A 13,439-nucleotide genomic window follows, 5' to 3' on the forward strand; every position below is an offset into this window, starting at 1 on the left:
GCATTCAGTTCCCAGGGTCCTGAGGCCCAGGATAGGAAGAAGGTGACCCTGAAGGACTGCCTAGGCAGGAAGCTCCCACACCCATGAGAGACTTTGGAGGCACCCAGCTAGTAGACTAAGGCATTCAGGAATGTAGCTGCTGTCCTATAGCCTGCCTGCAACTTCTTGGTTAGAAATCCCTGGGCAGTCCCAGCTACCACAGAAAACTGGGTGAAGGGTCAAGTGCAGCTTTTCTGAAGATCTCTGATAGACCCTGGATGGAAGGTGCCTTCCGCTGCCTCAAGGGAAGGAGTTTCTCCATAGCCCCTTGTAGGCTAAGCGGCTGCTCCCCCAGGTGGATCTCCTTTGCCCTCAGAGGCTGCCACTTGCTATCTGATCCATATAAGAGCCTGCCCCCCACCCTCAGCTGATAGGGAAGCCCTAGGAGTTGCTGTGGGTGTCTGTTGGTAGGAGCCTCCATCATGGCCTGGGGTTGCTTTGTGGCCCTGCTTCTGCTGGTGGTAGCTCCCCTGAGATTGGGTCAACATTTACACCCCAAGCCTGGCCTTGGATACAGCTATGACTGTGGGGTGCACGGCATGCAGCTGCTGGTGATCCCCAGGGCAAACCAGACTATCCGATTCAAGGTGGTAGGTAAGTGAAGGAAGAGGCCTGTCCCAACTTCCATCCCCAGTCCCAAGCCCAGCCTGCTGCAAGGAGGGAACCAGACCTCTTCCCTGGAGCAAGAGCAGGAAGAGTAGAGGCCACTCAGAGGACTGCAACAGCCAGCCTCTTGCCCAGTCACCGCACAGAGTGACCACAAGGGCAGAATTTCCCGGTCTCCTGTGCACAGGGATCACCTGTGAGAAAGATGGGTTCTGACTCAAAACTGCTGGGCTCTGAATTTCCAGTCTAGTCTTGTGGCTGCAAAACTCTGGGCCCACAGACCACTCTCTGATTTAGAGAGCCCCGAGGAATGCGATTTAATGTAGAGAACGGGTGTGGGACATTCTGTGTGACAACTTGAATCTGCAGCTTCAGAGCCACATCTGCAAAGTGGCGAAAGATGACACCCACCCCCACTTGCCCGGTGCACTGAAAGGGAAAGGTGAGGGGCAGGCCCACCGTGGGGGTTGGTGCCCGCTGTTCTGAGCTAACAGTGAGTGAGCATCTAGCAGGGTCCCCAAGGGACTGCAAGAGCTGGTTGACATGACGAACAAGCTTGGTTTTTTTCCTCTCCCCCATTCCACCCCTTATGGTATGTGCCTAAAAAAGTTCTGGCTCCTGGGGATTTCCAGATGCCTCAGCCAAGATCTGAGGATAACTAAACTCAGACTATAAGGTGTTCTGTCCACCTGAAACCCTGTGACTACTCTTCACCCCAGCTACAAAGAACCAATGACCACTTAACCCCCTGCAGAAGTGAAAACCAGAAAGGGAAAGACACTTGTCTAAGGCCACACAGCCAAGCCCGCAAGCAAAGCTAGGTCTTGAAACAAGCCTGCCTCTGTCCAGATTTTTAGAGGCTCTCCAGCACCTAACGTCCTCCCCCATGCCCCTCCCCAGACGAATTTGGGAACCGGTTTGAGGTGAATAACTGTTCTATCTGCTACCACTGGGTCATCTCTGAGTCCCAGGAGCCTGCAGTATTCTCGGCTAACTACAGAGGCTGCCACGTGCTGGAGAAGGTAAGGACAGAGTCGTCACCCAAGTGAGGACAGAGGGAGCTTGTCCTAACAGTTCCTCGTGGGCCAGAGAAGAACAGAGCCTCCGACAGGTCGGGGAGAGGGTAGGTGACAGATTAGGTCCTGAGACATGTCACAAATCGGCTCCCTCTCTATCAGAGGTGCTCAGTTCCCAGTGACACCACAGCCACCCCAGGGGGCAACCACTCCAGGGCTGGGTGTACAGGTTAACAGCCAGGCTGCCTGCTCTGGCCTCTAGCCCAGCGCTCACCTGAAGTGTCATGTGACCACTCTCCGGGGCTCTCTAAGGTCCTCTCCCCTGCAGGATGGGCGGTTCCACCTGAGGGTGTTCGTGCAAGCTGTACTGCCCAACGGCCATGTGGATATAGCACAAGATGTCACTTTGATCTGTCCCAAAACAGACCACACTGGGACTCCAGACCCTTACCTGGCTCCACCCACCACACCTCAACCTTTTACACCTCATACTCTTACTCCCCACCCCAATTCTGGCCACACCTTGGCTGGGTCTGGCCACACTCTTCTCAGCACATTGTACCCAGAGCACAGTTTCATCCATCCAACTCCTGCTCCGCCGTCCCCGGGACTGGGACCTGCTGGACCCACCGTGCCTCATCCCCAGTGGGGCACCTTGGGACCCTCAGAATTGACTAAGCTGGATTCTGTAGGTATGTGGGAGTTCTCTGTGTGCACATGCCTGTGTCTGGGGCCTTCGGGCTCTAAGCAATCATTTCCTCACTGCTCTGTCACCAACCCTAGGCACCCATCTGCCCCAGCAGTGTCAGGTGGCCTCTGGGCACATCCCCTGCATGGCAAACAGTAGTTCCAAGGAAGCCTGTCAGCAGGCTGGCTGCTGCTATGACAACACCAGAGAAGTGCCCTGTTACTATGGCAACACAGGTACACTCTCTCATCCCAAGCATGCTCCTCTGGATCCTGGCATGGCTGGGGAAGTCTCCCCTCCATCTAGCTGAACTGCAGGCAGTCTAAGAGAGCCCAGCTCCCAAGTGCATGCAGACACCCTCAGCCGGAAGAGCACCTGCCCCAGGGAACTGTTAGCTTCCTCCTTACAGACCCTGACCTTCAGCTCTCCAACATTTGTGTTAGATAAGTCATGGTTCTGTAGCCTTCATCAGCCCTTTGTTCCATCAGCTCCTTCGGGCATTTGCTTAGGCCACCATTGGGAAGCAGAGTGAGTGTTCAGGTCCCTTGGCTCCTGGCTAGTGATTAAATAGTATTAAATATTGATTGTCCCCCACGCAGCCCATCCCCTGTCTCAGCACTGGAGAGACAGAGTCCCACTGTTGTGATCTGCCTCTTGGATCTGCTTTTGTCCTAGCCACTCTTCAGTGTTTCAGAAGTGGCTACTTCACCCTGGTCATGTCCCAAGAAACAGCCTTGACACACAAGGTCATCCTGAACAATGTCCACCTGGCCTATGCTCCCAGTGGATGCCTCCCTACCCAGAAGACAAGTGCTTTCGTGGTCTTCCACGTCCCTCTCGCCCTCTGTGGAACGACAATCCAGGTAGGAGTGGAATTTGAACTAGAGGTGAGTCCTACCTCTTGAGGGGCCTCACCTGCTAGCTACCCCTCCATCCTCCGTTAGGGGTAGGCTGCAGGCTGGAAATGAGTCCCATCCCTAGGGGGTCTTACTATCACCTCCTCAGGTGGTTGGTGAGCAGCTCATCTATGAGAATCAGCTGGTATCTAACATTGACGTCCAAAAGGGGCCACAAGGTTCCATCACTCGGGACAATGTCTTCCGGTAAGTAGTAGCTGGGCTACAGGCCTGGGTTTGAGGGGTGCAGGAGAACCCACACAGATTTGGAGGCAACTGGGACAAATCCTAACCCTGGTATTGCCTAGCTGTGTGACCCTAAATGAGCTAATGTATCTCTTGGAGCCTCCCCTACCAAGCAAATAAGAGACTAAGTACTTTGTGCACATCTGTATATGCAGCCCAGGCGGAGCCAACAGCAGCTCTCCTCTCCCAAAGAGCCCTGCCTTTGATCTAAGAACTAAGCTTTCAGTAATTGAAGGCATCCCTTTCAGGCCCCAGGAAGGAGCTGTGGTTGTTGCCACCAGATTGACACCATAGATGAGGCGACTGACTATACCTCAGTGTGAAGCATCTGAGGGTGTGGTGGAGGAAAGAACGGGGAGGGGAACCCCACAGGGAGAGGGGCCTCCTGGACCCGTTAGCTCAGGCGCCACAACCATCCCAGCTGCCGAGGGTGGCGGTTCGGGGTGACCCCAAGGGAGCCTGCCCTTGTGACACACCCGGCTTTGAGCTTTCAGGGCAAGGCAGCAAGCTCCAGCCAGTGGTTGCCAGTGAGAGCCAGGACCTCAGCCGTGGGCTGTCCAGAGCCTGTGCGTGGGGCCATGCGGGTGCCTGGTAGCCCTTTTCTTTTCTCCCCGACTCTATCTGCCACGGGGTTAGGGTGTGAGACTGGTGTCGGAGTACAAAGCTCTTTTGCTTTGGCACAAAGTACTTATGGTCCAGAGATGGGGACACGAGTCTGTAACATGCTCTAAGCTTTTGGACGTAAGTGCCTGAGGCGGCCAGTTTCAGCACAGCCTTGGGGGCTCCGGGGGAGGGGGGGAGCAGAGAAGTGCAGGGGAGCAGCTGGAGTCTGTCAGGGCTAGACTAGAGGGGTACAAGACAGCAGAGGGTGAGGCTTGACCGCTGGTGCAGTTACTACAGCGGTATAACACACCATCAGTGGGCAGTGGGCACGCAACCCTGGAGGCGTGGACCGGTGACCACGTGGCACTCAGGCTACCGAGGGAGGCACTAGACACTGGTAGGCTTCCTTCAAAGACACAGTCCTGTGGCCTCACACAATCCTCACTAGAACCTCTCAATGGTGAGCAGGGGATAAATGTGGCTCAGGCGCTAAACGGTTTGTTCCTGGCTCCACCATCCAGGTCTTCCCACCAGGTTTCAAAGACCCCAAGTGCCAGGACAGAGCCCTGTTGTCTTGATACTGTGGTACCCAGCACCTAGAGTAGGGCCTGGTATAGCCAGCTCAGGCTGTCCTGTGCAGACCAGGTGGGCAGAAGGGCAGGAAGGGTGACCAGTGATATCCACGGGCCCCAACGATGCCTACGGAAGCATCTCTACACTCGGCAGAGGATGTTGTCCGTTGCATCCCTTACTGGGATGTGGTTGATTAAACAGGGTGCTCTGATAATGTGGCCTCCCCCAACCTCTCGCTCTTGGACTTCAGGCTTCACGTTCGCTGTATCTTCAATGCTAGTGACTTCCTGCCCATCCAGGCATCTATCTTCCCACCCCAACCACCTGCCCCTGTGACACAGTCTGGACCCCTGCGGCTGGAGCTGAGGATTGCCAAGGGTACGGCCCCCCTCCCTCACCCCCACCCCACCCACTGCTTTCTCCTCCTGCCTTGAATGCCTTGATGCACACAGTCCGCCCTAGGCTCAGGAGCCCCTCTCTCCACAGATAAGACTTTCAGCTCCTACTATCAGGAGAGCGACTATCCCCTGGTGAGACTGCTCCAGGAACCAGTCCATGTGGAGGTCCACCTCCTACAGAGAGCCGACCCCAGTCTGGTCCTGGTGCTGCACCAGTGCTGGGCCACTCCCGCTGTCAGCCCCTTCCAGCAGCCCCAGTGGCCCATCCTGTCCCATGGGTGAGTGGCAGCAGGTGACTAAGTGGCACCCCAGGAGGGCTTCCTGCCAGCCACACCTCCCTAAGGAGGCTTCTGGACTCCTCTTTGCTCCAGGTGTCCCTTCAAGGGTGACAACTATAGAACACAATTGGTGGCCGTGGACAGGGCAGAGCTGCCTTTCTGGTCTCACTACCAGCGCTTCACCATTGCCACCTTCACTCTGCTGGACTCCAGCTCCCAGAATGCCCTGAGGGGACTGGTAGGAAGCCCCTTGTGTTCCTCATGTTCCACCCACCTGTTGAGTGGCAGTTAGCTGGTCACCACATCCAGCACCCTACAAGCTAATGGATCCCAGCATGGTGCCGGGGGGCGGGGGAGAGCTGGCTTCCACCAAGTACTGTGGACAACTGCAAGGGGTGGGAGGCAGGCTCTTTGGAGAGATGACTCATAAACAACTTGAGAGAAGGGAGAAGTAGCTGACAAGATGGTTCAGCAGGTAAAGGTAGTTATTGCCATGGCTACTGACCTAAATGCGATCCCTGGATGGAGCCGCATTGTGGAAGGAGAGAACTGACTCCCAGAATTTTCTCTGACCTTCACATGTGTGCTGGGGCATGCACATTCCCCAACACGCAAACATATGCAAAATAAACGTTATAGGGAAACACGGAGTGTGGCTACAATCAACCCTCAATCTGAACACCAGTTGTGGTATTCTCATGTGGCCTCACTTCTGATTCTCAAAATGATAATGGGTTTCTTGTTCTTCTGCTTTGGTTTATAACACAGCAACTTTTCCAAAAGATAAAAAAATGGGTGTTTAAACCTTAGGTTTTTCTGTATGGTGTACAAATGACATCGTCAGTGACACCAGTACAGTCCAACCCATGCTTGATGGCACATCCTACTCATCACACGCTATTCACAGATCTGTCATGTTCAAATCACTGCCCTTAACTCATCGGGTGTGGACTGGTCCCACTGGCAGGCCGAGCTGAGGGTGACTCAGGGTGGCATCTCTCCCATCTTGCCTGGGTGCTGCCTCCTGAGCCCAGGAGGCACTTACCTGCTACATGAAGGCACGGTGCCATGGCTGAGGTCTCCTGGTGCTGCCCTCTGGTCACCTCCCTTGGGCTCTGTCTCCTGGAAGCAGTGGTACTGTGTCTTCCCCCTCTGCCTCCAGGTATTGTCTTCAGGGGTAAAGAGAAGCTAGCAGACATATGGTGTTTGGCTCTGTGGCCAAACCTCACCTCCTGTTAGCCGGGTAGGTAGAAAGAAAACACCCCGCCTTCCAACCGTTCTGCGCCTAGGGGCAGAGGACAGGCAGAAAACTGTAGCTCTCTTGAACGCAACAGTTCTGCCTGCAGGGAACGTCTTCTACTGCAGGTTTGGGTTCTCAGGAAGAGGAAGATCTGAACTCCAAGTTGGGAACAACACAGTTTGCATCCCCACCAAAACGGAGCAGCTGTGGTCTTAGTCTGCTTGCCCATGTCTCTCCCTGCACTAACAGTCCTGCACCTGAATCCCTCAACCCTGTCTCTGCTGCCAGCCCAGCTGCACAAAACTAGTCCACCTCTTGCCTGTTTCTTTCTACCAGGTCTATTTCTTCTGTAGTGCCTCTGTCTGCTACCCTGAGGGGCCCGAGACATGCTCTACTATCTGTGACTCTGGAATGGCAAGTGAGTCTGGGTGGGGATGTTATTTGTTCTTTGATGTAACCTTAGGCCTGGGGCTGACTCTCAGACCACCAGGAGCTGGAAGTCAGGACAGCTTTTCTCCTTGGCAGGGCGCCGACGAGCCTCTGGTTACAACAGCACTATCCAGGCCTTGGACATCGTGAGTTCTCCAGGAGCAGTGGGCTTTGAGGATGCTGCTAAACTGGAGCCTTCAGGTAGCAGGGTTTGGGGGTGCCCCAAGGGCCATGGCCTTCTTTCTAAAAATACTGATAAAACAGGAAACAGGGAAGCTCAGAGGTGGCGTAACTCCTCAAGATGAGGAACTAAGCAAAGATAGCCCAGCCCCTTATCTGCCGACAGACAGCTCCAGGTGGATCCCCCCCGCCCTCTTCTCTGACAGGCTCCAGCAGCAACTCCAGTTCAAGACCCCTGCTCTGGGTGTTCCTGCTGGCCATCACCCTGGTCCTGGGGACTGGTGCCTTTGTGGGTCTGAGCTGGGCCTGGGTCCAGAAACTCCGGGAAGGCACCAGATGTTAAATGTGCTTAATAAACCACTGTTTGAAAACTACTGAATGCAGATGTAGAGAAGTTATTTCAGTTATGAAACCTGATGTGTGTCTTATCCAAGGGTGTGTGTGTTTGAGGGGAAACAGGGTCTTACTCTCTAGCCTAGACTGGTTTTAAACTCAGTGATTCTTCTGCCTCAGAGTGCTGGGATTACAGGGGTGAGCTACATGAGAAACTTGATCCTTGGAGTCAGATACGTTCTTTCAGAATCCTGACCCCCCTGCACCCCACACCCCCGCCTCATTACACAATCATGTACCCTATAACATTTCATTCAACAGCCTGCCACCTAGAAGACAGTGTCTCTGTAAACTTATAACAGAGGTGAGAAGCTCCTGTCACTTCTGATGCCACTGTACCAGTGAGATGTAGTGTCACAGATAGGCACAAGCTTGTGCTGAGTGTATACTAGTGGAGCATATCCACAACTACACCCACAGTACACAATACTTGATTCTAACAGAGGACTGTTAACTGGCTGATATATTTCCTATATTTTTTGACCGCTTTTTTACCTTTTAACTTTTTTTTAATCACTGTACATGTGTGGGAGCACACGTGGAGGACAGAGAACAATTGTGTGGAGTCAGTTCTCCCCCTTCCTCCTTTACGAGGGTTCTGGAGAGTGAGTTCAGGTCACCAGGCTTGCACAGCAAGTGTCTGAGTCCTTTCACTGGCGTTTGCTATTTTAGAGTATATTCCTGTTTACAAAAACTGACTGTAAAACTGGCCACTGTTCCACCAATTGTAGCATCCCACATCTCATGTTTACTACATTCTTGACTGAACCAAAAGGCTGAAGGGAAGCTGGGCATAGTGGTCCATGTCTTTAATCCCAACACTTGGGAGGCAGATTTGTTTTGTTTTTGTTTTTTTGAGACAGGGTTTCTCTGTCAAACAGCCCTGGATGTCCTGGAACTCACTCTGTAGAGCAGGCTGGCTTCAAACTCACAGAGATCCTCCTGCCTCTGCCTCCTGAGTGCTAGGATTAAAGGCATGCACCACCACCACCTGGCAGTAGGCAGATTTTTATGAGTTTGAGGCCAGCTTGGTCTACAAGAGTTCCAGGACAGTCAAGGCTCATAGATCCTGTCTCAAAAAGCTAAAAAGATTACATGGAATGATTGGCACAATCTGTTTTATTACTGGGGGAGAGGTGCACATATGTGGGAGTCGGATGACACTATGGGGTCAGTCCTCTCCTTTGACCTTTAAATAGGCAGGTGCAAGGGATGGAACTCAGTTTGTCAGGCTTGCAGAGCATTTTTACGGGCTGAGCCTCACTATCTCAGACAATGGGGACATCTGATGCTGTCCTCAAAGCAAATCCTAACAGTGCTAACATATGCCACAGCCTGGCATTACTCTCTCCCAGGTCAGGGTCTGGGAGAGTGCCTCTAAGCAAGGGAAGGTGGTCTTTCGGACAGGACAGCACACGAAGAGGTAGGGCAGGGTCAAAGCCTGGCAGTCAGTAAAAGGCAGCAGCAGAGAGTTGATGAGCTGGCAGGAGCCTGTCTAGATGTGGGTATCTTCAGAACACCTGAAAGGTTGCCTTCATGACAAGCAGAAGCCAAAGGTCCCAGGGACAAAAGCATCAAGCCTGAACTACTCAGTCACAATGAACCAACCAACCAGGCACCAAAGGAGGCAGGATTGTGGAGGCCCACAAAGGTTTCCTAGTGAGATCTGAGCTTGCTTTACCCAGCAGGGCTGCATTAGAGGATTGCTTGACCATGTGCATGGTTACCAGGTGATTGGAAGGGTCTACACTTGGCTGAGCTAGGGAGAAGTCTTTGCTCCACCCCTTGGCATTCCTATCAATAGCCCTTTAGAAGAGACAGAAGGGGCCTCCCGAGGCTATCCTGTGTTTCTCTCCCCTCTAGCCTTCTACCTCTTATCCCTCTCTCAAGAGTCCCCTGTCATAATAATGTGGGAGCTGGTCTCCCGCACAGGATACACTGCTGGCTCGCAGTCTCCAACACTAGCACAAGCAGAAATAGCTGGCAGCACTGGAGAGCAACAAGTTGGCCTTGACCCTGCCTGCCACTTAGGGCTAGGACCAGGCTATGTTCCAGAATGTCATGTTGATCTGGGCTGGGAGGGAGGCGGTCTCAGCAAGGGGTACAAGAAGAATCTGGAAATATAGTCATCGCTGGGCCTCTGGCAGGGCATGAGAGTAACTGTCATAAAGGTAACAAATCAGTAGCCCTTATTTGACACAAGTCCCTTCTCCACCCATGGCTCTGGCCTACTCTATCAGTCTTCAAGTTTCAGTCAAACATAAACTCCAAAGCCTGACTCTAAGAGCATCTCTGCTTGTCCCTGGCCACGTGGACATTTTCGCTTGTTAAATATGAGCCTCGTGTCTAGCTCGTAGGAGTAACTGTTTAAACCAGTTGAGGAAGGCACCTAGAATCATGTATGACACCAGCCAGCACTTACGGGATGTTAGCCACTGACTGGAATTTTTCGTCCTCACACCCCAGTTGAATGCTTACCTTGCTTTTTTGGGTTTGTTTTTAGTTTTGTTTGGGTATGAGGTAAACTGCATAGGCCAAGATGCAGGGCTGGGAAAACTGCTGCCTTCAGGTTTTTCCAGAAGAGGCAGCACAACACCAAGGCAGGAGACCCAGACACCAGCCACACAGTGAACTTCCTTCTTGGGCTGCCTCCCAGCTGTGGCTAGCGATGGCATCCAGGTACAGAGAGGTGTAGGATATATTCGTGAAGACCAGCACGGCTGGCTTAGAAAGCTGATTCCACCAACTCTGCCTCCTGAGGTGGACCTAGGACTGACATCCATGCTGTTAAATAAAGCATTAGCCCACAGGTGCCAACTGGAGTCACTTGGTCACTGTCAAGTTTAAAGAAATGTAAATGCCTTGCATCACTCTCTTTGGCTTTCTGTTTTAAGACTGTGTGTATGCCTGGAGGGTGAGCATGAGCATGCCATGGCATACAGGTGGAAGTCAGAACAACTGTTCTCTACCTTCCCATGGACTCCGGGATCAAATCCAGGTTGTCAGACTTGCACAGCAAACACAGAGCCATGTTGCTGACTTAATGTTTTGTTCCTTTGAGATAAACACATCATTACCCTCTTTCCTCTTCCAACCCTGCCTATATACACCCTCCTTGCTCTTTCAAATTCATAGCCTTTTGTGTGTATATTCCTAAATATATAAATACAACCTGCTCAGTCCTTATGTAGTATAATGTGTATGTGTGGAGAGCTAAGCCAGCATCATCCCCAACTACATTCTAAGTATTTATCCTTATATTCATTCCTTTGTTTGAGACAGGGTCTGATAAAACACAGACTGACCTGATGACCCTGAACTTCTTTCTGATCCTCGTGGTGGTATTACAGTCATGTGCCACCATGCCGGTTTTACTCAGTACTGGGTGCAAAAAAGCACTTTCCCAGTTGACTGATCTATGTTCCCAGCCCTAGTGGCCCATTTTGTATCATTTTAAACATCTGTGTTGTCTAGCTTTCTGTTGAACTAGGGCACATCTGATCTATTGAAGGAAACCAAGCCTAGCACTTCAGGTACTAAGTACTGAATGCAGTTACATAAGCATGGACTTCTTTGTGCACTGCTTTCTAGGTAGAACTCCTGGGTCAGACAGAAGCCACATCCTGTGTGCCTGTGGGCCGAGACTGTATGGGGACCTGTCCTCCTTGCCCCTCCAGATCATTCTAGATTTTTGCCCATCTGAGCAGTAGAGGCAGCCACTATTGTCTTAAATAAATTTTTTAAAATTTATTTCACTTTTACTTGATGTACATTGGTGTGAAGGTGTCAGATCCCCTGGAACTGGCGTTAGACAGTTGTGAGCTGCCATGTGGGTGCTGGGAATTGAACCTGGGTCCTCTGGAAGAGCAGCCAGTGCTCTTAACCGCTGAGCCATCTCTCCAGCGTCTGGTTCTGTTGTTAGAAGCTGTACCTTTTCATAGCTGCTTGCATCTTATAGCCTGCTGGGTCTTTCCTGTTTCTTCCTTGTGCACAGAGCATTCACAAATCCAAGGGGCAACCTCCTTACTTCCAGGAACTGGCCATGGGCTTTTCTTCATGTTTCATCTCTCTGAGGAAATTATATAGCCATCGATTTTCCCCTCACATTTTTATCTTTGGATATGGCAAAGACCTTCCCCTGTATAACCATAAACACACCCATTTGCCCTTTGGGGCTGTTAACTTGAGAATACTAATGGTTGCCCTTACTTTCAAATTATACGAGCATGTGATTTTTGATAGGGAACTCTGTAATGATTATTGAAATGGTATATAGATTCTGTCAATACCTCTGTATCCAACGGTTCAAGGGCAAAACCACAGTAAATATGAACAACAAAGCTCTCTGCAACACTTTGCTATGCTCTCAACGGCAGGAAGCATTTGGTATCTAGGAAGGTATATTCCTAGATACCCAAAATCTCACCTGGACTGTGTGTGCTCAGGTGAAAACAGCTCCCCTCTAGCGGTAGTGGTGCACACCTTTAGTCCTAGCATGGGGGGGTGGGGGAGAAAAAGAAGGAAGGAAGAAAGAAATCCACCTGCTTCCCTGAGCAGGCACCTGAGCCTGTGGCAGGCTGAATCAGACCTGATGGGGAGGAAGGCAAGCCAGCCTCCCTTCCTGACCAGAAAGCAGGGCTGCTTGTAGCCCATTAGATTTCCTCTCCTTGCCTTTGGGCCACAGCTATCAGAGGCCCAAGGGGTTCCCTGCCTCTCCACACTCCCCACTAGGCACTGAGGGCAAATTATTTCCATGTGCTTTGACCTGAAGTGAGGGCTGACCAAACAGCTTAGCAGCTCAGCAAGTAAACAAATTTGCTGCCAAGGCAGCGGACCTGAGTTTGGTCTCTGGAACCCACATGGTGGTAGAGAACCAACCCCTGCAACTGCGTTCTGACTTCCACACGTGTCATGGTGTAAGGTAAGGGCACAAGCCACGTATACATGAGATAAAAATAAAAGGAATACTTCAGAGCTGACTGCTACATCTCAAGGTATACTTCACATGTGGCTCCTATCCAGGCATTCCTGCCAGAACATTTAATGCAAAAGGGCCTTTTCTGTTCCAATAATGGGAGATACCAGACCAGTCTTTAGAAGTAAACAAAATGCCAAATTATAAATATTTTTATATGCACTTAAGTTACTGTTGAACTGTGAGAGGGGGGAAAGAGTCATAAAGATGGAATTAAAATAAAAACAAAAAACTCTGGGAAGTAAAAACAGCTTCTATTTTGGGAACTTCTACAGAATTCTGACGATGCCGACATTCTGTCTAGATGAGTGCAGAGACCATAAATGAAGCTCGGAGCATGCCAAAGGCAGAAAAGTCTAGATGTAAGCTCCCAAGGAAGGAGACTGCAGAGGCTCAATCCGGAATAAGGCAAGGGGGACACACCGGTGCACCGAGGAAAGAGGAATGCTGCCTATCTCGGTGCTGATGGACTAAACAACCTTCGCCCCAGTAATGAGAAGTGTAAGTCTCTCCAATGTGTGTCGTCCAAATTCTTAGTATGGGGTAGAGGGGCAGAGGACTCCTTCAAATTTCAGTCTTGGAAATACTGCTTTATCTTGTCTGTTTTTGTTTGTTCGAGACAGGGTTTCTCTGAATAGCCCTGGCCGTCCTGAAACTTGCTTTGTAAACCAGGCGGGCCTCGAACTCAGAGATCCATGCTGGGATTAAAGGAGTGCACCACCATGAGCAGCTGGATTGATGAGCTCTAATATCAGGCTTGCGGATGGAGAAGTTAGGTCAATCCTTAACACCACAGGTGTCAAGCACTGTGACAGTGTCACTGTCAATCATCACAAAGCAGGGAAGCGGTCTGTAGTTGCAGAGGGCCACCTTGTGTTC

The 13,439-nt window shown here is 51.4% G+C and overlaps 1 protein-coding gene across 2 annotated transcripts; it reads left to right on the forward strand.

Moving 5' to 3' along the window:
• Positions 1 to 461: 461 nt before the first annotated feature.
• Positions 462 to 7,571, forward strand: Zp1 (zona pellucida glycoprotein 1). Of its 2 annotated transcripts, XM_052762874.1 has the most exons (12): positions 462 to 633; positions 1,546 to 1,667; positions 1,990 to 2,353; positions 2,445 to 2,585; positions 3,025 to 3,212; positions 3,355 to 3,452; positions 4,918 to 5,045; positions 5,154 to 5,343; positions 5,437 to 5,581; positions 6,920 to 7,001; positions 7,109 to 7,213; positions 7,399 to 7,571. In XM_052762874.1, the coding sequence occupies exons 1-12, from the start codon at positions 462 to 464 to the stop codon at positions 7,533 to 7,535; spliced, it is 1,872 nt and encodes a 623-aa protein (XP_052618834.1). In that variant the 3' UTR covers positions 7,536 to 7,571. The 2 variants fall into 2 exon arrangements, with proteins under 2 accessions (XP_052618834.1, XP_052618836.1); XM_052762876.1 differs by lacking the exons at positions 462 to 633; positions 1,546 to 1,667; positions 1,990 to 2,353; positions 2,445 to 2,585 and adding an exon at positions 2,621 to 2,877.
• Positions 7,572 to 13,439: the final 5,868 nt, after the last annotated feature.

Source organism: Peromyscus californicus, unplaced genomic scaffold (genome assembly GCF_007827085.1).
Source record: "Peromyscus californicus insignis strain IS unplaced genomic scaffold, ASM782708v3 Scaffold_4__1_contigs__length_199733344, whole genome shotgun sequence".
NCBI lineage: Eukaryota > Metazoa > Chordata > Mammalia > Rodentia > Cricetidae > Peromyscus > Peromyscus californicus.

Coding starts and splice junctions, on each gene's coding strand:
- Zp1 (XM_052762874.1), top strand. CDS start 462: ATGGCCTGGGGTTGCTTTGTGGCCCTGCTTCTGCTGGTGGTAGCTCCC. Junction 1,668..1,989: donor GCTGCCACGTGCTGGAGAAG/GTAAGGACAGAG, acceptor TCTCCCCTGCAG/GATGGGCGGTTCCACCTGAG. Junction 3,213..3,354: donor TCTGTGGAACGACAATCCAG/GTAGGAGTGGAA, acceptor TCACCTCCTCAG/GTGGTTGGTGAGCAGCTCAT.